This window comes from Trichechus manatus, unplaced genomic scaffold, assembly GCF_000243295.1.
Source record: "Trichechus manatus latirostris isolate Lorelei unplaced genomic scaffold, TriManLat1.0 scaffold00028, whole genome shotgun sequence".
Lineage (NCBI taxonomy): Eukaryota > Metazoa > Chordata > Mammalia > Sirenia > Trichechidae > Trichechus > Trichechus manatus.
Window position 1 is genome coordinate 16062859 of NW_004443964.1, and position 23490 is coordinate 16086348.

The 23490-nt window shown below is 36.2% G+C and overlaps 1 protein-coding gene across 1 annotated transcript in view; it reads right to left on the reverse strand.

The window, feature by feature from the left end:
• Positions 1–1615: 1615 nt before the first annotated feature.
• Positions 1616–23490, reverse strand: part of PSMD12 (proteasome 26S subunit, non-ATPase 12) — a 25698-nt gene continuing 3823 nt past the window's right edge. The window contains exons 2-11 of the mRNA XM_004374203.2: positions 17675–17734; positions 17459–17587; positions 13113–13220; positions 10552–10656; positions 9294–9443; positions 9077–9211; positions 8149–8261; positions 7237–7411; positions 5265–5342; positions 1616–4271 (exon numbers count right to left, since the gene is read on the reverse strand). Of these exons, the coding sequence (XP_004374260.1) occupies positions 4062–4271; positions 5265–5342; positions 7237–7411; positions 8149–8261; positions 9077–9211; positions 9294–9443; positions 10552–10656; positions 13113–13220; positions 17459–17587; positions 17675–17734 (1263 nt within the window). The 3' untranslated portion in view covers positions 1616–4061. The remainder of the gene's footprint in view (positions 4272–5264; positions 5343–7236; positions 7412–8148; positions 8262–9076; positions 9212–9293; positions 9444–10551; positions 10657–13112; positions 13221–17458; positions 17588–17674; positions 17735–23490) is intronic.

Genomic DNA, 23490 nt, shown 5'->3' on the forward strand with positions numbered 1-23490 from the left:
ATCTTAATGGGGGAATTCTCTGGAGCTGGGATGGCTCTCAGAGTTGTCCCAAATTGCAGCAAGCAGACCAGTACTTTATATTCCTGTTATCAAGCAGTCGAAGAGCCCTGGGGGTGCAGTGGTTAAAGCACTCAGCTGCTAACCAAAAGGTCAGTGGTTTGAACCCATCAGCTGCTCCATGGGAGAGATTTAGCCATCTGCTTCCACAGATTTATAGCCTTGGAAACTTTATGGGGCAGTTCTGTTCTGTCCTATAGGGTCGCTGTGGGTGGGAAACAACTTGACAGCAGTGAATTTTTTTGGGGGTGGGGGGGCATCAACTAGAGATTGGATGGGAGACAGTTCTTGTCAGCTGAAGGCAATCATCCACAGTGTGGGCAGGAGGGGAAGGCAGACTCAGCTGCAATTTATCAGCCACCAACACTCCCAGGAATGAGTGCTTCAATCCTGAAGGAGGTTATCTGGGTGGTACACCACAGCTTCCACTAAAGAAGCAATCAAATAAAAGAAAGTGGTAGGATCTTCAGCTTTCTAATTAAGTTAGAAATGCCCAAGGGACAGCAACTGGAAGAACTATAAAGGAAAGCTGAATCTCTGATCTATGTCTTATAAACAGGGCATTTTAGACTCTTGGAAAAACACGAAGAAACGAATAAAATCTGGGAAGCTACAACTTGGGAAATATTTCAGAAAACTTTAAATGTTTTTTTTTTAGGGTGGACCTACTCTCAGAAAAGAAACAAACCCTTTTGGGTAATATAAAGTTTGAAGTGAGGATCCAAAACAAATTTACAGAGGCATGATAACGAAGAGTTAAAAAAATTAATGCGTTAAACAATTTAATTCAACAAGCACTTAAATTCCTACTATGTAACAGAAATGATGGATACAAAGATAAACATGATCCCCAATCTATATTACAGAGATAAAAGAAATAGCAAGATAATGGAACTTTTGCAATCTTCAGTGAAGGAAATGCCATTCAATTCTTTCAATACATTAAGTCAGGAACTTTTTAAATATTCACTCAAAAAGTGAGAACATTTCTTAACATCTCAAGGGGCAGTATAAGACTAGACTTTCTAATCTATCAACTGAAAATCAGCTGGCACTGGATAAGCATTACAGTGCAGCACAATCCTAACTTTACCGCTGTCTATGTTCACTGTTTGGTTTTTTTCATAAAAATATTTTTAAAAAATACAACATAGTTCTTTTCTAGAGCTTACTACAAGTATGGGCTGCAGACCAGCAACACAGCATCATCTGAGCACCTGTTAGAAATCAAAATCCTCAGGCCCTACCCAGACCTACTGAACGAGAAACTCTCGGATCAGGCCTGCAATCTGTTGCACCTGCAGGTAAATCGGATGTGCGCTAAGTTTAGAACCACTGGCTAAGAGTACAATAAACTTTAAGTACCTAAGTCACCAAACCCAAATCATAAATAGTTTGGGGGAAAAAAGACAATCAGTTGGCTTTGAAACCAAACATGTTAAAATGTTTTCCTGCTAATTAAAAACAAGTTTAGAGATGACAGAAGATTTTGAAAAGATAAAAATATTATCTATAGCTTTTTGTTTTAAACAGTAAGATAAATGAAAAAAGAAGTAACCTTTTTAAAGTATGAGTTTATTCTCCAAATTTTCTTAAGTACCCATAAATTAGTGTTTTTATTGCTACGATATCCAGGAGCTTAAAACAATTTAAAATATGTGCTTTTATCATACATTTAACACTTACAAAAGATTGAAACTGTATAATTTTAAAGAAAACTTTTTTCAATGATTTAGCAACAAGTATATGGAAATTGAGAATTACAGAAACAACTACTGATTGACCTCTAAAATAAAAACATAAATTATATGGAAAAGGCTCAGTAAAGTTGCTATATTTAAAAAAAAAAAAAACCTCACAAAGGTTCATCGCTTCTCTTGCTGTTAGTACACTAACAAAAATGTTAATGAATCAAGTATTATCTTCTCCATATTTAAAACAAAGGGGTTCTATCCTTTCCATGAATGCCAGTTTTAAGTTTGAAATGTAAGACGGGATTCATTTAGGTTCTTTTAAAGAATACTAAGAAACTGGTAAAAACTCATAAGCTTGCTCGATTAATGTTTGACAGAAATAAAACAAGAAGTACATTAACAGCTAATCAAGTCAACTGAGATTTGGGCACTGGGACAGTTACAAATGGCACCAAATCAGGATACACAAAGAACTTCCATCTGAAAGTCAAAGTGGTAAATAAAGACCAAAGAGAAGGGGCGTATTAGATCTACAGCATTATATTTGGCCAAATAGTCCAGGTTCGGCAAATCCAAAGGAGTAAGTAGCCAGAAAGATGAAGGTAATGAGAAGCTAGATTCAAATTAGCTCCAACTTTATTTACAAATTAAAAATATTATTTCATTTTCTTTTTCATTCCAAAGAAAATTAAAACCATATTCTTACTGTTAGTGTGAAATTCTGATGTTTCTGAACTTGCCATATTTTTGGTTAGTTTTTTAAAGATAAGTGATAACAGATGTTAATGTTATTAATGTTATCATTGCATTAAGTTTCCAAAGAAGAAAATTAGATTACTTTAATATTATGTGTCTCTATTCACAATGACTCACAGCATAAGTATTATAGAAGTCCCACAACTGTCCCCAGCCCTAGGATCATGAACTAGGACAATTTAGTGATCATTAAATGGAAAATGAATTATGAGACATGGTGTTTTCTAAAATGCTAACTTGTTTTTTTTCCCCCTCTTCATTTGTTTTTTTTTTTGAAAAGTAGACCTCACACTTTCTTGGTTTAAATATTTTAAATAACCTTCTAACACTGTTTCATTTTTGTATTTTCTCTGAAATAGATCAAATAAAAAAACACTTCCCAAATTTGCTCACACTAACTGATCTCAGATGTTTCTTTTGACAGTAGAACTATTTTTATTTGTTTTAATTTGGTGAAAAAAAAGTTTAATATTATATTATTTGCTATGAGGGTGGGCTGAAGTTTTTCTTTTTTACCATTTTTAAAGCATTTTAAACAGGTTATCCAGCCTTCATATAACAGAACTAAAGTTCCTATAGAGAGACAATAAATTTGGAGTATTAATGATGTAATAAACCTATAAGTCAATGCCTATGCTAGTGGATTCTTTTTTGTAACACTAAGAAATTGGTAAATAACTCATAAGTGTGCTTGTTATAAGGCTTACTCCAAAAAGTCTTATAAAAAACAACTCTCTGTGCTAAATTTAAAACAATAAAAGAGAAAAACACATAGAAGAGCCCAAACCAAAAAAAGTCACTAACCATACAGACAGCAGTTAACACCTAACAGCCTGTGTCAACATGATGCCATTTGATTTTGGTAAGCAACTGGTCAAATCAGGGGAGGGAGGTTAACAAAAAAAAGTCAAACTATTATGATTGAAACCAGCTTGACCGGGGGCGGGGGGGACTAGGTCCATAGCCTACTGGAGCACTAATACATTCAGCCTAGATACTTCTGGCACAATACCAAAATACAAATTCTTCATAAATCACAACTCCACCCCAAATGTTCTTGTTATATTCCACGCTGCTTTTTTATTCTACTTAGTAACTGACAGCTTTACAACAGGATTTATTTTATTTAAAAAAACACTTGCCAAATCACTACCCAATGAAATGCTCAGAAAACAGAGGTAACCATAAAAAGAAAAACGTGTACATACTGCTTTTATTATAATTATGCTTGTTAGCTGAATGAAAACAAGTAATAGCTAAAAAAAGTGTCAAATAATAGAAAAACATATCTGGGTAAGTTATGACACAATTTCTTGAGTCGAACAATAAAAATGGTATTATATTTTTGCACCAACTACCAACACAAAGTTAAACAATGAATGAAATAAGGGAACTTAAGGTAAAAAAGGGCCTCAAACATATTCACTATCTTTTAATTTTTAGACAAAGAAACTGAGAATAGAAGGAAAAACCCAACATATACACCATGATAACAGTCTTTCTTTCGACTTTCAATTTTTACTCTTCTCTAAAAGTACTAAAGGCATCCAGACCTTATTGTAGATTATGTATCATCTCCTCTTTGGCTATGAGGTGTGTAGTTTTGTTAACTAGCGACATCAATGAGTTCAGTTTCTGAGACCAGTCATTTAATAAATTATTTGGATCCTTGGGTCTCTGGAAGTTGATAATTCCTGCCAACCTGTCTACTTTAGCGAAGATGGTCTTGTTAACTACTAGATTTGAGAGAAAAGCCTCTGACTCCTGCAAGAGAGAAAGACAAGTTGGATTCAAACACGATAATCACACTAGCAATAAACAAAATTTAAGGAAACCATTTCCTAAATTCTTAATCCAAGAACATGCAGGGCTAAAATTCACTATTAATAGTTGGCAACTTGTCCTGTAATAATGTACTTATTTTTACTGCTAGCCTAAGGAATTAATAGAATCTGATCTGACTGTCAATTTTTATGTCGATGCTGAGTTTGAATGGGCCTCCCTGTGAACATATAGCTGCTGGTACTGGGGAAGAGCCTGTTCCAACAGTAAGTTGGTCTACTCCCTCTTCTACAAAGGGAGTATTGACACACTCCTTAGAAGGCAGTAAAGTATCTGTTAATGTGTTTCCAGAAAAGCTAGGTTAGAATATATGCTCTGCCACTTGGCAATTCCTTATCCATGAGCGGGCACTTTACTTCTAAGGACTCTGGTACCCTCACATCCACAAATGAGAAGAGCTAACTAGCTAACCAAGGATCAATCCTTTTAACTCTAACACTCCACGATTCTTCTTTTTCAGCTAAACTGTCACAACTCTTTCTGGTGACAGAAATGGCTTTTCAGACCATTACTGTACACTTCAGTTAACTCCTATCTCATTGTACATTACACTTTTTGTCAACGTGAAACTCAGACCTGAATACAATGCTCCTCTAACAAGTCCAGGACTTTGTCAGGTGAACTGCAATCAAGTCTTTCTCACATTTTTTATTTATGCAGTTTATTTTTTGTAGGAATTGAACCACATATACTATATAAGTATATACCTTGGATTTCAAATTAACAAATGTAAAACTAACAAAGTTAAATGAATGATGTTTAGGCTATTTTTTGGTACTAAGATAGCTTGGGAAACTTTTATCATCTAAATATAAAATTAAATAACAAAACAAAATGGATTTTCTCACTTAAATTTTCTAAGTGGACTGATATTAAAAATGGCTATAAATAACTCCAACAATGTTTACTACTTACATCAACAGACAGATCCAGAAGCTGTGCCATCCTCTTCATTGTTATCCTTGTATAATATTTGGCCATTATTCTAATATTCTAGGGAGGACAGAGGACAGGAAGAACACGTAACAGTTGTCAATGAGGCTAAAAGTCCACTTGTTTTCGTATCCAAATAGGTTTAGTTAAAATGTCAGATTCAGAGCTTTTATTTCTCTATAGCCACCACTGGAATGAAGCTGGTTCTAAATTCCAGTAACAAAACAAATAGTTTGGTTTCTGCAGTTTTTTTCTTTAAGTGATTATGAATTCTTAACACAACTCCTTTTAAATATATAGTCAAATCATACACTCTTCATAATTAAGTGGTTAAGAATTATAACTGTACCAAAATATTTTTGCTAAATGCAAGAATTTAAAGTTAAGCTTTTCTAATTATGACACAAATGTTTAAAAGGCTAAAATCCAAAAATTGTTTGGAAATCATCTCAAAACACTCACCACTTTATCACTATTCCAACTACTTAAAGGTAACTTGAAATTAATTACCCAATTTTCACTGGAAGCAGTGCTAAAGTTAGACATACAGGCTCCCCTTCATTATAGTGTTAAAATCATTAATAAAACAGCATTCATACAGAAAAACGGGGAACAGTGGGGAGAAAAATGATTGTTTAGCATCTTTAAGAAGGTGGACCTCCCTCCTGTCTCTATCAGGATCAATGGCAATACCAACCTCTCCGGAAGTCTGAGTCATGCTAGACCCTCAACTTTTCCTTCAGTATTACATCTAATCAACAGCCAAATTCTACTGACTTACTTCCTTAAAATAATTCCATTCCATTCACAAGTCTCTAATTCCTTGGCTACAGCCTTAATTCGAGCACATATAGCCCCTCACTCATCTAGTCTTCTTCAGTTTTATTTTTCTCCAAATACATTGTCCACACTACTCCCAGGGGGATCTTTGTAACATACAAACCTAATTATTATCCTCTCAGTTATAAGATTTTAGGAGCGGGGTGTACAAATTTATACAGCCCCTTTCTACATTTCCAATTTCATTTCTCACTGAGCCCTTTTCTTGCAGCTCTCCAAGCATGCCCTGCTGTCTTCTGCCTCTGTGTCTGTGCTCATACTATCCCATCTGCCAAATACAAACGGCCCTCCATTGTCCTCCTGATAACTGCAGACTCCTCTTAGAACTCTCACCTCATGTATCAACTCCTATATATCTATCCTGATCCTTCTTCCAGGTAGAATCAACCAACTCTCCTATCCCCGCATCTATTCTAGATCTACCTATACCATAATATCTACAATGATTTTATTATTTATGAACACATCTGTCCCTTTTATTACTTTTAAGGTTCTTGAAAGTAGAGACTATGTCCTATTCACCCATGTGTCCCAGAACTTTGTATGGAGGCTGGCACACAGTAAGCTCACAATAAATATTTGTTGAGTGACTGAAAGAATGCTGACATAATTAAATTTGTAGTGATACTAAAAAGATCACAGATCAAATTTCAGGTTTAATGTATGTTATCCCTTTCCAAGACTAGCATGTGGGTATTAGAAACCCTCTCCACCTCTGCCCCACATTCTTAGGAAATTCGTTCTGGCTTATATGCTATAAAATTTTGGCTTCTCGAGAGATCCTTGCAAAACGAAGCATACTAAAACAAAATTACCTTTTCTGGAAGGCCAAAAACCGAAAAGACAAGATGGATGAGTTAAATTCTGATATGTTTTGGGGAATATATAATAAAGCATTTGAACAACAAATTTACATCACTTCTACACTGGGGATAGGAAAAACCAGTCCTGAAGAATTAAGACATAACATCCGAAAGAAACATTTGATTAGCAAGTTTGAAAAATAAAAGTTTATGCTCAAATTTGCTAAAGTTTAATTCTAAGATAGTTCTAAAAACCAAAATTCACTAAAGTTACAATAAAAATTGGCATCTGCATCATGCCAGATTCTTACATGTTCAACAACTCTGTTCTTCAAGTCTTTCCACCTTTTTTCACCTTCCTCTGTAGAGCCAAAAACATCAGTTGCTGGACTTTCACGAGAACCTTTTCTTAATTCCATTCCATAGTCCTCAACAAGTGTGGACCAACGCATCAACTCCATTGTGGTAAAAAGCTTTAAAAGGTCCCTGTAAATTGTAAAAAAATCAATACTCTAAATCCGTAAAAATTAAGCATCACCTAATAAAACAACAGAATTTTTTTACTGTGGTAAAATAAATATAACAAAACATTTGTCATTTCAATCATTTTTACAGTAATAACAAATTTTTAAAATCAACAGACTGTTTCTACAAATTTTTATTTAGTAAAACAAGTTGATTATTTTACTAACTTCATTATCAATTTTTCCATAGTAGTTCTGAATACTGCCTTCTTCTATTTAACATTCTGCTCTCTCCTGTTACATGTGCCAATCTCTGGAATAATCAGCTATAAACTTAGTGATGAAAAACAGTTTTTTAAAAATGAAAGTCTATTGTGCTATTGTGTGAAGCAAATGTGTTTTACATAACAGATTTTCAGAAATGCCTATTTCCAAAAATCACAAACTCCCAAGCTACTAATGACAAAACTGAGTAGCAAATGGTTATCAAATGGTTAATTAACCAAAAGTTGCTAAAGTGGGCTTGAAATAAAATTTCTACTTGATAAGTGGTGTAGAATGAAGTGTCTTATCTCACTACGTTAATTTCTAATGCAATACTAAAAAACATTTCACCACTTTATTACCTCATAGTTTTATTCTCTAGTATAATCAGGACCCTCTCCATGTATCTATCGGCAACCAACTAAGAAACATACACTCAGATTAACCACTTTTCTTTCAAAAGGTTTACCCTATGCTAATTACAAAAGTACTTACTTGTATTTGGGAATTTCTTCCAACTTCTTGTCACCACTTATTCGGTGAACCAAATCTGACTGTTCATTGTCAAAAGGAGCCAGGATAACATAAAGAACAACACTTTTCAGAGCCTAAAAAAGTCAGTTGTATGATACAAGATGTTATTTACAAGATATGAAACAAAATGGAAACTTCTGCAGGAACTGAAAATTGTGGGATAATATTCATTTTTTATTTTCTACTCAAAAAGTCTTAGGGGGAAAAAAAAATCTTACCAGGTTGCTTTTTTTTATAGTGTCCCCTTGTAATATTTTAGCCCTGGTGGTGCAGTGGTTAAGAGCTCGGCTGCTAACCAAAAGGTCAGAAGCTCGAATCCATCAGCTGCTCCTTAGGAACCCTATGGGGCAGTTCTACTCTGTCCTGTGGGTTTGCTATGAGTCAGAATCAACTCGATGGCAATGGGTTTGGTTTTTTGGTTTCTTGTAATATTTAGTTTTCATAAAACCATTACAATAAATTTTTGTTACTTTGCACTACCGCCTGAGCTGACATTCATTTTTGACAACTGTATAAAGAAAAAAAATTTTGTTTAACAAATTAACAACGTACGTTGAATATATATATATAAGCTACTTAAAATTACTGTTGTTAGTTGCCATCGACTCACGCTTTTGTAAAATAACTTCCCAAGTAATGCTGGGTCTTTATCTGTAACCTTTGTTAACAGGTAACCCACTGTACTTATTTTAAACAGTACGCCTGTAACTGTTTAAAAGTGTTACACAATTTAGACTACTATCCCAACTGGTCTGCATCACACGCTGAATAAAAAGCACCATGATACAATTGCATATACTTAACTGAAGTTAAAATGATTTTAAAACAAATTAAAAATGCAAACCCTTCCTAATAAGTATCAGTGTCAATTACAAGAATATATTCTTACCTGTTGCCACTTTTCACTTTCTGCCTGTATACAGGGAGTGTCATAGATTGCTCTGTAGTGCTTACAAATAGACAAATAAGATCCCTCATGTTGATCCAGCTGGATCATTAAGTTATAATATTTCAATTTTAATTTCTGAAAAAAAGTTAAAATAAATTGTTTTACAGGTTTTTTTCGAATACTTTTAGAGTAAACATGGAGTCAGAGATATGCTTACCTCTGTATTTTCTTCCTGGAAAAATTTGGTATTAATTTTCTTGCTGATGATCTGGGTACGAATGTAATCCTTCACTGCTAGGCAGAGCCTCATTTGTTCCAAAATAAACTCCACTCGCTCTTTCTTTTCCATTGATCCATAGGTTTCCACCTAGTAGAGTAATTGCCCAAATAAGTGTATAATATTCAGTAATTTTTAAGAGTTATAACAGAATTAATGTTAAAATATTCACCCTCACCAAACAGTAAGAACCTTCATGCACACTGGGAGAATGTGGACCATTATACAAAAAGTTAGTTTCTGCCAAAAAGTTACCAAAAAAAAAAAAAAGTTATTTAGTGGTTACCAGGAGTGGAGCAGGAAAGGAGGACTCACTGCTCAGGAAACACTGAGCTCCTGTTAAGGGTGATGGGAAAACTCTTGAAATAGATAGTGGTGATGGCTAAACAACAAGATGAATGTGATCAACGTCCCGGAATTGTAGATGTAAAAATGTTAAAATGGCAAATGTTTTGTTATACATATATATCTTTACCAAAAACAAAGAGGATAATGCACGGCACAAAGACTCTCACAGGAATGTTATTGTTTCCTTTCCTTTAGCTATTGGGTAACTTGTACACGATTGAAACATTAGAATAATCAATGTAACTTAGTGGGAGGGTGGGGACCTTGATAGGTTCCAGGGAGACAGTATGAATTCCCTAAAATTATATGCAAAATTCTGAGCATAGTTCACATGTATATTTTACTGGTGAGAGAATATATAACTTTCCTCAGGTTTCTCAGCTCTTTGCTGCCTCATTTTGAGGCCTCTCTTAAAGATTACCCTGAAACATGGTAAATTATGAGGCAATTTTTTGTTGTTAAACCAATTTAACCTAGAAATCAACCGGCAGTCAAATATTAAGAATTAAGAATGAAGCCAATGATTAACAGCAGATTCCTAAGGCATAAGTACATAGTACCTGAGTTAACCTATTTTATTTAGATTCTAAATAGAATTAAAGTTTTTAAATAATAACACAAAATCAAGAGTAATGTATTGATCCCAACTTTTCATCAAAACTTTTTTAGCAGTTAAATTTAGCTGGAATGTAATTACACAATTTGCAGGTACTTGAGTAAATTCCACACTTTATTGTGCACACTCTTAGTGGTTTAGAAAAAAAGTTTGATAAGGCTCCATGATAATTTACTTCCACAAGAAAATATCGCTAAGTATAAATGTTATAAACTCCGAAACGCAGCATCTTACCTGTAACTCTTGTAAAATGCAAGCTGCCTCTTTCACGTCACCATTTTGTTCTTTTATAGTTGCTAATGTTTTAGTCAGTCGAGCACGTTCAATTTCAACATAAATCTATAAATAAGAGAAATTTACATGGTCAAAATGCTTGTCGAAAGTATTAAAATTAAAAAGGCAGAACTATCATTCAAAAATAAGTATAACAGATTTTATCTCGTAGCCCTTGTGCCCTTAACCTGCCATATACAAACAAAGCTACAAAATGTTTTATAAATATAATTTTAAGAAAATGTCTCTATAAAACATTATCCATATTTTGCAGTTTTGCTTTGAAAATCTAAATGTGAAATTACTGTGTTTAACAAGTCACACGACCTCAAGCTACATAAATGGCACAGAAAATGAAAAGGGCTTTTAAAAAAAAATTGATTCTTTAAAAAACAGCAAACTCTACAATGAGCCTATGTAGTTCAATATCTACAACCCAGCCAATATTCTAATTCTTATTTATCTTTAAATACAAAGCTATTTTCTTTAAAAATAATGGGTCTTGCTGAATACTAAGAATCACTAGCATTTTTTATAGCTATAAGTAATGTTAGCAAATTTATAATTTCCAACAAATTAAATATTAAAAATATACCTACAACCTAATGGAGTCTAGGAAACTGATTTTCATGCTTAGTCTTAACATCTCTCCAGCCTCTGCTCTGCAGCAACTCTCTCTCCATTCCACCCCAACCATAGAGACCTTAATTTCCAGTAATACCAAACCATTTACAGTTCCCTAAACTACAGTGAGGGGGAGCATGGTGAGTCTTTGTCTTGCTTACTTTGGACATGTCATCAGGAAAGACTAATCACTAGAAGAGGACATTATGTTTGCTAAAGTAGAGGGTCAGCGAAAAACACCCTCAATGAGATGGACTGACACAATAGCCGCAACAACGGGTTCAAATACAGTAACGATCACGAGAATGGTACATGACCTGGCAACATAAGGTCGCCATGAATCAGAACTGACTCAACGGCAACTAACAACATAGTTGCCTAAATATATCGTGTATTTCTTACTTTAGCATCTTTGTATATAATTTTCCCTACATCTAAAGACTCTGTCTCACTTACTTTTGGACGTGTCATCAGGAGGGACCAATTGCTGGAGAAATACATCACGTTTGTTCAAGTAGAGGGTCAGTGAAAACAAGGGAGACCCTCAATGAGATGGACTGACACAATGGCCACAACAATGGGCTCAAACATACCAAGGATTATAAGGATGGTACATGACCTGGCAACGTTTCATTCTGTTATACTTAAGGTTGCCATGGCTGGAACAAACTTGACAGCAACTAACAACACAGTTTGTTAACTGTATCATGTGTTTCTTAGTTTAGTATCTTTATATATAATTTCCTCTATGTCTGAAGACTTTTTGTCTTGCTTACTTTGGACATGTCATCAGGAGAGGCTAATCACTGGAGAAAGACACCATGTTTGGTGAAGTAGAGGGTCAGAGAAAAAGAGCGGGACCCTCAATAAGATAAACTAACACAGTGGCTGCAACAATAGGCTCAAACATGACAATGACTGTGGGGATGGCGCATGACCCGGCAACATTTTGTTTTGTTATACGTAAGGTCGCTATGAGTCGGCGCCAACTCAATGGCACCTAGTAACAACAATGTCTAAAATGTCCTTCTCCTCACCCTCTGGCCCTTTAGAATTTTTATTCATTCTTAAAAAATCAGCTCAGCTATCATCTACTCTTTGAAGCTTCCCTGGGCATCTCAGTCAGTCAATCCCTACCTTTGTGCTACACGGAAACTGTAGGCACACTGCTACTGTCACGGCAGTGCACACTGACTACTTATTTATATGATCTTGTCTTCCAGTACATTAATCTCTGAGGTGAGAAATTAGTTTCTTGCTCATTATGGAACTAACACAACACAGGTGCTCAATAAACATTTACTGAAGTGAGAGTCAGAAAGAGACAATGAATAAGCTAAAGTTGTCCTCAAACCACAAAAATCTACCTACAAAGAAGCATATCTACCACAGTCACCATTTCACACCTGTCGTTTTTAAGAAAACAATGAGATTACAAGAAAAAAAAAGAAATACAAATAGAATCTGGTAAGCCAGGGTGAAAATAATCTTATACTCCAAATACTGTATTAATTTAAATATTAGAGTCAAATCTTTGCTATCCCAAATACAGACTTTTCAAGCAGATCTAGGCAGGGTGAAGAGTTAACTTTATCTTTAATTCATTATCACTGTATGTAAATTTTGGATAAGACCACTAATTCCTAAAAAAATCTGGGTACCAAGACCGCCATTACTTAAGCATATTCATTTGCATACGGAAGGATACTAAAAGGATATGTGCAAAGATATTATTGGTGGAATTAAGGGGATATTACGTGTATTTCTTCTTAAATATATGTTCATATATTTACATATATATGTTTATACACACACCACACATACCTATATATATAAATATCTTTGAATACAGATAAGACAATACATATCATTTTGAGTTATGCCGACAGAAAACCTACCTTTCCTTCTGTAACCATTCGCAGAGTATCAATTAATCGAAGTTTGACTGGGAGGTCTGTGATTTCCTCAACGTAAGTACAGCACTGTTGAACCATTTTTGCAACAGCCTAAAATAATGAAAACAGTTTGTAAGTAAAATTCATTCCTCATACAAGAAAAAGACCTAAGACTATTCTGACAAAAGTGTTATGCTCAAATTTGGCTTTTCGAAGCAACTACAGATATTGAAATGCCCATAAAAGAACATCAACAACACCCTAAGTCTAAGAAGTAGCCCTGAATACCCAGAAGCAAATGAATAAAGGTGAGGAAAACTTCAGTTGCAAAGGCTCTACGCCACACACCAGCACTGGTGAGGTGATTATACAAAAGAGAAGGTGCAAGAGGTCTGACTGGCAATGTTATTAGAAGGCTAGCTGGCATTTTGGCAACCAAGCAGAAAAACATGAAAGAAGTGGCAGCAGTCTGAAGTGGGGAAAAAACAGGGAAAAGAAAAGCAGAGTTCAACAGTGGCTGTGATAGCAGTAAATCCATGACCAGCAGACACTGTAACTGAAGAGAAAAGAATCAGTGGCAGAAGCTGAAGGTAAAACAGTTCACTTATCTAGGTGGAAAGGAGAAGCCACAGACACCCATGCTCACCTCAATAAAATATGACATTTAAAGCCACAGCTTCTCTTGCCCTCAGTATCCTCACAAGTAATGTAAGTGGGCTGGGCTGCATTCTCAGTTAAGTTCCCTCCAGCTTTAACATTCTATGATCTAGATCAGGGATTGGCAAACTTTTCCTGTAAAGGGCCACACAGTAATAATTTAAGCTTTGCAGGCAATACAGTCTTGGTGGCAATTACTCAATTCTGCCACTGTAATGTGAAAGCAGCAATAGACAATATGAAAACAAATGGGCATGGCTCTGTTACAATAAAACTTTATCTACAGAAATGGGTGGCAGGCGAAATTTGGTCTACAACCCATAGTTTGCCGACTCCTAATGTAGATTCTAAACAGCATCTCATAATCATTGACAATTATAATTAGGACCCTTAGTCATCCAGTTACATTAAGTATATTTTGCTTAAGATAGCAGAGGTGAACAGCATGCCTTGGAAAGATCATAAAAACATTTAATGTTTAAGCAGCTCAGGTTAAACTTTTAACTATGTGAAAAACTGGCTGTTTAGAGACACAGGGGTTCCAGAAAGCCAAGGTTTTATTGCAAAATATAACTCTTTCAGTAAATGCAAGGCTCATGGACACTCAGTATCTCGCAAAACACATGATCCCTCTGAAAGTAATTCTAACAATGATTTCTACAAGGGCATCAACTTGATAATTCTATAAACTATGCAAAAATTATGTTAACAGAAATCAGATGGGTTAAAAAAAAACACTATCAATATTCTGATGAGAAGTGAACATCCTGCTGCTTTCTGAAAAAATAATTGTAGGCAGGTCATTAGGGAAGTTACGGCTGGAGTGAGGCTTACCCCCTGGGCTCAAGTGACAGACAGTGAATCAGAAACCATTAATTTTAAGCATATCTGGAAAAGGTTATATAGAAAAATCATTACTTTCTAGGTTTGCTAAAGCAAAAAAGAAATGTTTTGGTTTTAAAAAAAAAAGTAACTATGGGAAAAGAAAAGAGACATTTTGAGTCCCTAAGCATTTTCCATAGCTATGAAGATGTAATATGTTATAGTGGAAGGATCAGATCCAGTTCCAGTTCTGGTTCCGCCATCAGCCAATTGTGAGACTGGCTCAAGTCCCACTTTTTCAAGAAGCTGACCCTAATAAACCTAATCTAAAAGTCCTGTCTTCCTCCTTCCACATTTCTAGTACCTTTCATTACTTTTATGACACTTAACCATATATAGCCTAGTGTGTATATGTAATTTCTGTAATCGGTCCTAACCAAAATCAAACCTATTGCTGCCGAGTCAATTCCGATTCATGGCGCCCCATGAGTTAAGAGTTGAACTGCTCCACAGGATTTTCTTGGCTGTAATCTTTATGTAAGCAGATTGCCAGGCCTTTCTTTTGAGATGTCACAGGGTGGGTTTGAACAACCACCCTTTAGGTTAGTAACTGGGCACAAATCAGTTGTACCACCCAGGGACCTTCTCAATCTTAAAGACATTTGTTAAAGGTGTACTATGATTACTTGTGATATATATTCCTTACTAGACTACAGGTAACTTGAGGACAGGGGCTATATAGTGTGTACATTTCTTCACACTCCAAGAGCCTTACATATAAATCTCTGTTTCTCCATCTGAAAAGCATCAGAGTTAAATAGTCCCCTCTTCTACCTCTAAAATTTTATGATTCTTTGAAATTAAATCTGTATGTTAGGATATGTAATTTGAATTCTCCCAATACTACATAAAACATGTATTTTTATTTTAACCCAAGTTGCCTCCAAATCTACTGCCATCAAGTTGATTCCAACTCATAATGACCCTATAGGACAGAGTAGAACTGCCCCACAGGGTTTTCAAGGCTGTAAATCTTTAGGGAAGCAGACTGCCACAACTCTCTCCCGTGCAGCAGCTGGTGGGTTCAAACCGCTGACCTTTCGGTTAGCAGCCAAGTGCTTAACCACTGCGCCATCAGGGCTCCTTAAGCTGCCCCAAGACTTCTAACTAAGAAGCCCTTTCCAATTGTCCCCCAGAAAAGAAGTCTCTTTAGCAAAACAGATTAAGATGATGGTCTCTCAAACCACAGGAGCACCAAAAAGCACATTTAAATAAATTTTACATTCACATGTACTAGATTGAGTCAATTAAATCTGTTAATTTTTATATGCATGTGAATTTGTCTTTAAAAAAACAAACAAACAAAAAACAATTACAATAATTTAACTCATCCTAATACCAAGCTCACCCTAGTAGCAACCTAATGAATAAAATAAGGGATTTGGACTAGGACTCTGTATCTCCTGTCTTTGTTCCATGACTATTCTGTTTTATCTTCATTTGAAAGCAAAAAAAAAAAAAACAACCCAGAAACAACTTAGGGAAGGGCATTTTAAAGAAAAAATACAAATGTTAAATGTAGACTGTACTTCTACAGAGGATCATTTAAATGTATCTCAAGCAGAAAAAATGAGGAAATATTAAAGAAAATTCAGCTAAACAAAAACATCAAAAGAGAACTACATAATTTAAAACCAAATGAGTAGTCAAAGTAATTTATCTAAAAATGGCCTCAAAAATGAGTTAACTCCACAGACACATCCAAACTCCCTGAGGGACCGAATTGCTGGGCTGAGGGCTATGGGGACCATGGTCTCAGGGAACATCTAGCTCAACTGGCATAACACAGTTTATAAAGAAAATGTTCTATGTTCTACTTTGGTGAGTAGCATCTGGGGTCTTAAAAGCCTGTGAGCAGCCATCTAAGCTACTCCATTGGTCTCACCCCTTAGGGAGCAAGGAAGAATGAAGAAAACTAAAGATACAAAGGAAAGATTAGTCCAAAGTACTAATGGACCACATCTACCACAGCCTCCACTAGACAGAGTTCATTACGACTAGATGGTGTCTGGCTACCACACCACTGACTGCTCTAACAGGGGTGAAAATAGAGGGTCCCGGACAGAGCTAGAGAAATACGCAGAACAAAATTTTAACTTACAAAAAAAGACCAGACTTACTGTCCTGACAGAGACTGGAGAAACTGCGAGAGTATGGCCCTCAGACACCCTTTCAGCTCAGTAACGAAGTCGCTCCCGAGGTTCACCCTTCAGCTAAAGATCAGACAGGCCCATAAAACAAAACGAGACTAAAGGGGCACAACAGCCCAGGGGCAAGGACTAGAAGGCAGGAGGGGACAGGAAAGCTGATAATAGGGAACCCAAGATGGAGAAGGGAGAGTGTTGACATGTTGTGGGGTTGTTAACCTATGTCATAAAACAATATGGGTACTAACTGTTTACTGAGAAACTAGTTTGTTCTGTAAACTTTCATCTAAAGTACAATTTAAAAAAAGAATTAAATATCACGTGTTCAATAAAAGACATAATTAAATAAATAATAGATTATCAACATGATAGATAATAATGCAACCATTTAAAATGACAAATATGAAGGTGTGAAGCAACACGTAGAACACAGCTGCACCAGCATGTTAAGTACAATTTTGTGAAAGCATGCTAATATATAAACATTGTAAGAAAAAAACAAATAAAAAAGGTTGTGGCATTATGAGTATATGGGCAGAACTTTTCAAAACCCTCTAGAAGGCTCTAATGTTGATTTAACCGTAAATTAACAGATTCATAGAAGAGTTTTCTAAAAGTCTTAAAGTGGAAATGTATTTGTTTTTTGAGGAATCATGAACTCACTTGTTTTAACTGACTCCGTCTTTTTGACAAAAGCATAATATTTTCATTTAGCAAATCCCATTCTTTAGCCTCATAGCACATCTTCACTATCGCAACTAAGATACGGGATGTCGACACCATATCAGAAGCCTGTAAGAATGAAAATACACTAAAAGTTAATGGAACAACATCAAGTGCAATCAATGGTAATTGTGGTTTTCACTATAATCTACTCACTGTACGGGTCTGTTTTTCCAAAGAGAGAAGGGTTTCAATGACTTCTTGAAGTCTTCCTTCCTAAAACAAGAGATAAAAAACAATGAAAACAGTAACTCCAACACAAAACTAACTAAACAGCCTAAGGAGATGTTTCTGTGCAGAAAAGGAAAAACCAGTAGCCTATTCTAGAGGAAAAGGACCACCCTGTAAATATTTTTGTTTTGTTTCCCTTTGTTCCACAACAGTACTTGCTTCTCCAGTGGAGTCCATAAGTCAGTGGTTCCCAACATGGGGCCCACAAGCTATTTTTAACATTTTAAAAAGCCTAACAGAAACAGAACATATAACAACAATGATTAATTATATACCTAAGAAAAATGTCAAAAGTCTCTGTTTGGGATTCAAATTTATCACCTCAGTGTGGTAACACCTGTTTAATCTTGTTCTCAACAGAGACTCCCACTAGCAGTCACAAGCGTCTCTGAAGAATAAAAATGGGGAAATAAGTGATTTCTTCAAAAATTTCCCATAACAAAATATTTTAAAACATGGCATTTCAGGGGAAATAAAAACGTTATTTGGTGGTAAAAAGATCAAGAAACCCTAGTTGAATTTTTCAGTAACTTTAAAAACAAGTTAGTAGTTGTGTCTGGAGGAAATAAAGGCCTTCCTGAGTGCCCACACACACTACAGCAAACGTAAAACTCATGCCCTTAAGCAGATACTGACACAGTACTCTCAATATACTCCTTCAGAAAAAAAATATATATACCAAATTATTTTCTCCCATGTTAAGTGATAATAACCTTTCCATGCTTTTATCTCAAATGCAAAACCAAAACATTCTCCCTAGACAGAGTAGCTGGGACTGCAGTCTGGGGACCATGCTTTCAGGGGACATATAGGTCCACTGGCATAACAAAGTTTATTAAGAAAATGTTCTGCATCCCACTTTGGTTAGTGGCGTCTGGGGTCTTAAAAGCTTGCGAGCGCCATCTGAGATGCATCAACTGGTCCCAACCCACCTGGAGCAAAGGAGAATGAAGAACACCAAAGATACAAGGAAAACAGTAGTCCAAGAGACAAAAGGGGCACATAAACCAGAGACTCCATCAGCCTGAGACCAGAAGGACTAGATGGTGCGTGGCTACTACCAATGATCGCCCTGACAGGGAACACAACAGATGGTCCCTGATGGAGCAGGAGAAAAGTGTGGAGCAGAACTCAGATTCACATAAAAAGACCAGATTTAATGGTCTGACTGAGACTGGAGGAACTCTGGAAGACACAGCCCCCGGACTCTGTTAACCCAGAACTAAAACCATTCCCGAAGGCAACTCTTGATTAGACCAGACTATAAAACATAAAATAATACCCATGAAGAGAGTGTTTCTTAGTTTAAGCAGATACAGGAGACCAAAAAGGCGGCTCCTGTCTGGAGGCAGGATGAGAAGGCAGGAAGAGACAGGAAATGGTTGGATGGACATGGGAAACCGGGGGTGGAGAGGGGGAGTGTGCTGTCACATTTCAGGGATTGCAACTAGTGTCACACAACAAAGTGTGTATAAATTTCTGTATGAGAAATTGACTTAAGCTGTAAACTTTTACCTAAAGCACAATAAAAAATAAAAAAATTCTCCCTGGGACATTTATCAAGAAATGGGAATAACAGACTTCAAATAATATAAAACCTAAATGATAATACACCAGGACTAAAATATGTTATCCTGTTAGGAAACACACATTTTGATAAAAACAAAATATAACCCACACACAAAAATAGCATTTATTTAAGATACTAATATTAATAACCATAATGTGCACACCTCCTCTGACAATGGTAAGAATTGGAAGTGATGAGGAAAGTTTTATTTAGAAATTGATTTTTTAACCAATAATGAACTTTTTTTGTTAGTGACATTCATGGATGCCACAAGTAACATGAGTACCATCCTCTAATACTGATAAACTAAACAGTTTGAAATAAAGGCACAAAAATGTTTGGACTTTTCAAAATACTGCTCCCACATAATTTTTTAAACTATGACTTTCCTATGCAGCACTGCATATGTATTGTACGGCATTATTTGAACTTATTTTAGTTAAATCTGAAACGTATATAATTATTAACATTTTAACAATGTTTCCTATCCAAAGAGAGCTCCAGCTTCAAAAGTTCTACAGATTCACGTATACAATAAATGCTGGCTAAATGTGCATCAGAGGTTTGATTCAGAAGCATGGCTTTTAAAGAACTGCACCCTCCATGTGAAGGAACCACACAGCTATAGAGCCATGGTCTGCAGGTATCAACAAGACATTAAATGCCATCTCCTTACACAGAAGTTCATGGATAGCCCTCTCTGAAGTCAGTAGGTAGTCACTTAGTACCGCTTAACATTCAACCCTACTGACTTTCTGCTTTGCAATTACCCCGAACTGTGCTCTATTTTAATGTTTACTGTCTTTGTAATCTCAATACAATGTAAACTCTGTAAAGCAGGGGCCATGGCTATATTGTTCACCATTGTAGCTCAATCCCCTGCACCATGCCAGGCACATAATGTTGCTTCTGTGGATACTATGGTATATCCCTTCATACTCTGTATCATACTAATGTACATGTCTTAATCTCTTAACAAATGTAAATTCCTTTAGGGCCTAATCTTTGATTGATTGCTATTTCCCTTAAACCAACTTACACATACTACGTGTTGAATAATCAACATTGACCTTGCTCAGCTGACAATGGATCTTAATGGTCTACAACTCCCAATTTTTGGTCACAGTAAGTAGGATGTGACAAATTATACAGCTGACAACTTAAGTGATATTTGAGGGATATCACCACTGGCTTAGTTATCTAGTGCTGCTATAACAGAAATACCACAAGTAGACGGCTTTAACAAAGAGAAATTTATTATCTCACAGTTTAATAGGATAGAAGCCAGAATTCAGGGTGCCAGCTCCAGGGGAAGGTCCTTGTCATCGGTCTTCCCCAGTTGAGGAGCTTCTCAGCAAAGGGATCCCAGGTCCAAAGGACACGCTCTGCTCCTGGCACTACTTTCTTGGTGCTATGAGATTCCCTCGTCTCTCTGCTTACTTCTCTCCTTTTTATATCTCAAAAGAGACTGATTCAAGATACAACCTAATCTTGTAGATTGAGTCCTGCCTCATTAACATTACTGCCTCTAATCCCACCTCATTAACATCACAGAGGTAGGATTCATAATACATAGGAAAATCGTATCAGATGACAAAATGGTTATTACACAATACTGGGAATCATGGCCTAGCCAAGTTAACATACATTTTTGGGGGACACAATTCAATCCATAACAACCATCAACTTCTCTAAACACAATCCTCCAATCATCTCACTTTTTTTCCTCCTAATCTTCCACATTCAATCCTACGGTTAAACATCTTCCTCCTTCCTTTCCTGTCTATTCATACGGTTTCCAAAATTCTACCTCCTCAATGTTGCCATTCAACTCTGAAGAACAAGATGGCGAGAGCTACCCAAAACTAACTTGTCAGAAAATGTGATTTCTGTGACTCATTTTTTCATAATAATCCTTATAAATGAGGTAAATGGCTAATGAGTTTGTCCAACATCAATACATACATCTTGGGTATCTGTAAGTTCTGTATGTTTGTCTCCTTCAACTCCTAAGGGACCCAATCTTTTAGTGATTTGTTCAACAGCCTAAGTAAGTAAGAAAAACACCAGTAGAGAGTCACCACAAATAACTGGAATTAAAGCCAATCCAATACTTTTAAGCAGCTTATCTCTTACAGGAGTCTTTTGTCCAAGCTGCTAACAACCACTTAAGTTGTTTTACATTTCACCTGTCTTTATTTTTAATATTAACCTTGAGAAGAGGCTGCAGGTGACTAAAAGAAATGAACAGACATCAAGAGGAAGGAAAACCAAAGGATAAATTCAATCCAAGAGTATAAGTATCCCCAAATAGCCATTCACCAAATATACCATAGTCAAAAAGGGGGGGAGGGGAGAAACCTGTGCATCAAGAGCTGCTAAATACCATATCTTTACAGTTCAGAAGAGGCTCTTTAGATTAATTTTTAACTTCCCAATACAAGGTAGAAGAGATAACCACCATCAAGAACTACTATCACACCTGTAAAAAGTTGAACTGGCAAAAGTTGTGTGATAGATTTATGTGTAACAACAACAACAACAAAAAAAAGTGTAGCTGCTGGGGCTGCTTATGAACCAAAAACCTCACTGGATTTGGTTCCTTGGTTTGGAGGTTTAGGGCCATGGTTTCATGGGACACCCCAGTTAACTGGCCTAATAACGTGCTTAGTGTTTCTGTTCTACCTCCTAGTTCCTTGCGTAGTGCCTGGAGTCATAAAAGCTTGCAAACAGCCATTCAAGGCATGACAACTGGTCTCTATTCGCCTGGAGCAACAGAGACAGAAGGAGAGTCAGGAATAGGAGGAGGACATGGGACGTATAGCTGACAGCCTCCATAAACAACTGCCTCCTTTGTCATGAGACCAGAAGAACTGGATGGTGCTTGGTTACCATGACTGAACATTTTGATCAAAAATTCTAGAAGAATCCTGATCAAAAGGGGGAAAATGTAGAACAGAATTTCAAATGGTCATAGATTCCAGACTTTCTGGAGCCATGGGGGCTGGATCAATCCCTGAAACTACTGACCTGAGATAATCTCTAAATTTAAACCAAAAACATCCCCTGAAGTCTTCTTAAAACCAAATAATAGTTTAGCTTAACTGGTAAAAAAAAAGTTTGCCTTGAGTATTATGTTCTTTTAAGAACCACCTATATGGGATCATAGTGACAACAGCAACTCAGAAGATTAGAGGAACCTTAGGGACCAGTAAGTTCATGTTAATGGGGGAGGAACAACTCAGAAAAGGAGGATGAGAATGGTGGTACAACTCAAAGAATGTAATCAATGTCACTGAACTGTACACGCAGAAAACTGAATTGGTATATACTTTGCTATGTATAGTCTCAAAAACAAAACAACATTAAAAATAAAAAAAGAACTAGTGTCACTTTTACTATGTCACCAACTTGATGAAAGGTCCTCACATACCTACCACAGAGAGAGTAGAATGTAATGATTAAAAGCATAGGCTCTGCAGCCAGACTGCCCATGTTATCTTGGGCAAGACACTTCCCTTCTCTGACCCTCAATTTTTTCTTTGGTGAAATAGTACCTAAGGCAAAGGGTTGATATGAGGATTAAATCAATACCTGTGAAGAATTTCAGACTGCTTGGAACATAATGTGTTCCTCTTCCTTATCATCACTGTCAACATTTACATATAACTTACATAGCAATAAATATTAGTTATTGTTGTCATTTGATAGGTGGGTGTTAGGACATAGACCCAGAACTCTATTAGATCACAATTGAAGGAGACTCAAATGGTCCAGATTTGGCAGTTTTACTATGCAAATCTAGACTCAGTCTGCCTGTTTAAGGCTCTGCTTGTGCAATTTTCTCACCTGACACATTCTAATTAAGAGTCTACACACAAATAATTTTTATCTTCAAATGTCCTTAACGTTAAAAACAAAAAAATGTCTTAAGGAAATTAAGCCCAGAATTGATACTCCCTTAAAGAGGCAGCAGGATGTTGCAAAAGGAACACTGTACCTGTTGCCGGGAGACCTGGGCTTGATATGGCTCTGTTTGGATAAAGCACTTATACGCTGCCTGAGCCTTAGTTTTCTCGCATGTAAAGTGAAAATAACAATCCATCTTCACAGTTTTATTCACTGTTGTATTCTACCACTGAACCACCACTGCCCTCTAGCCCTCCCTCCT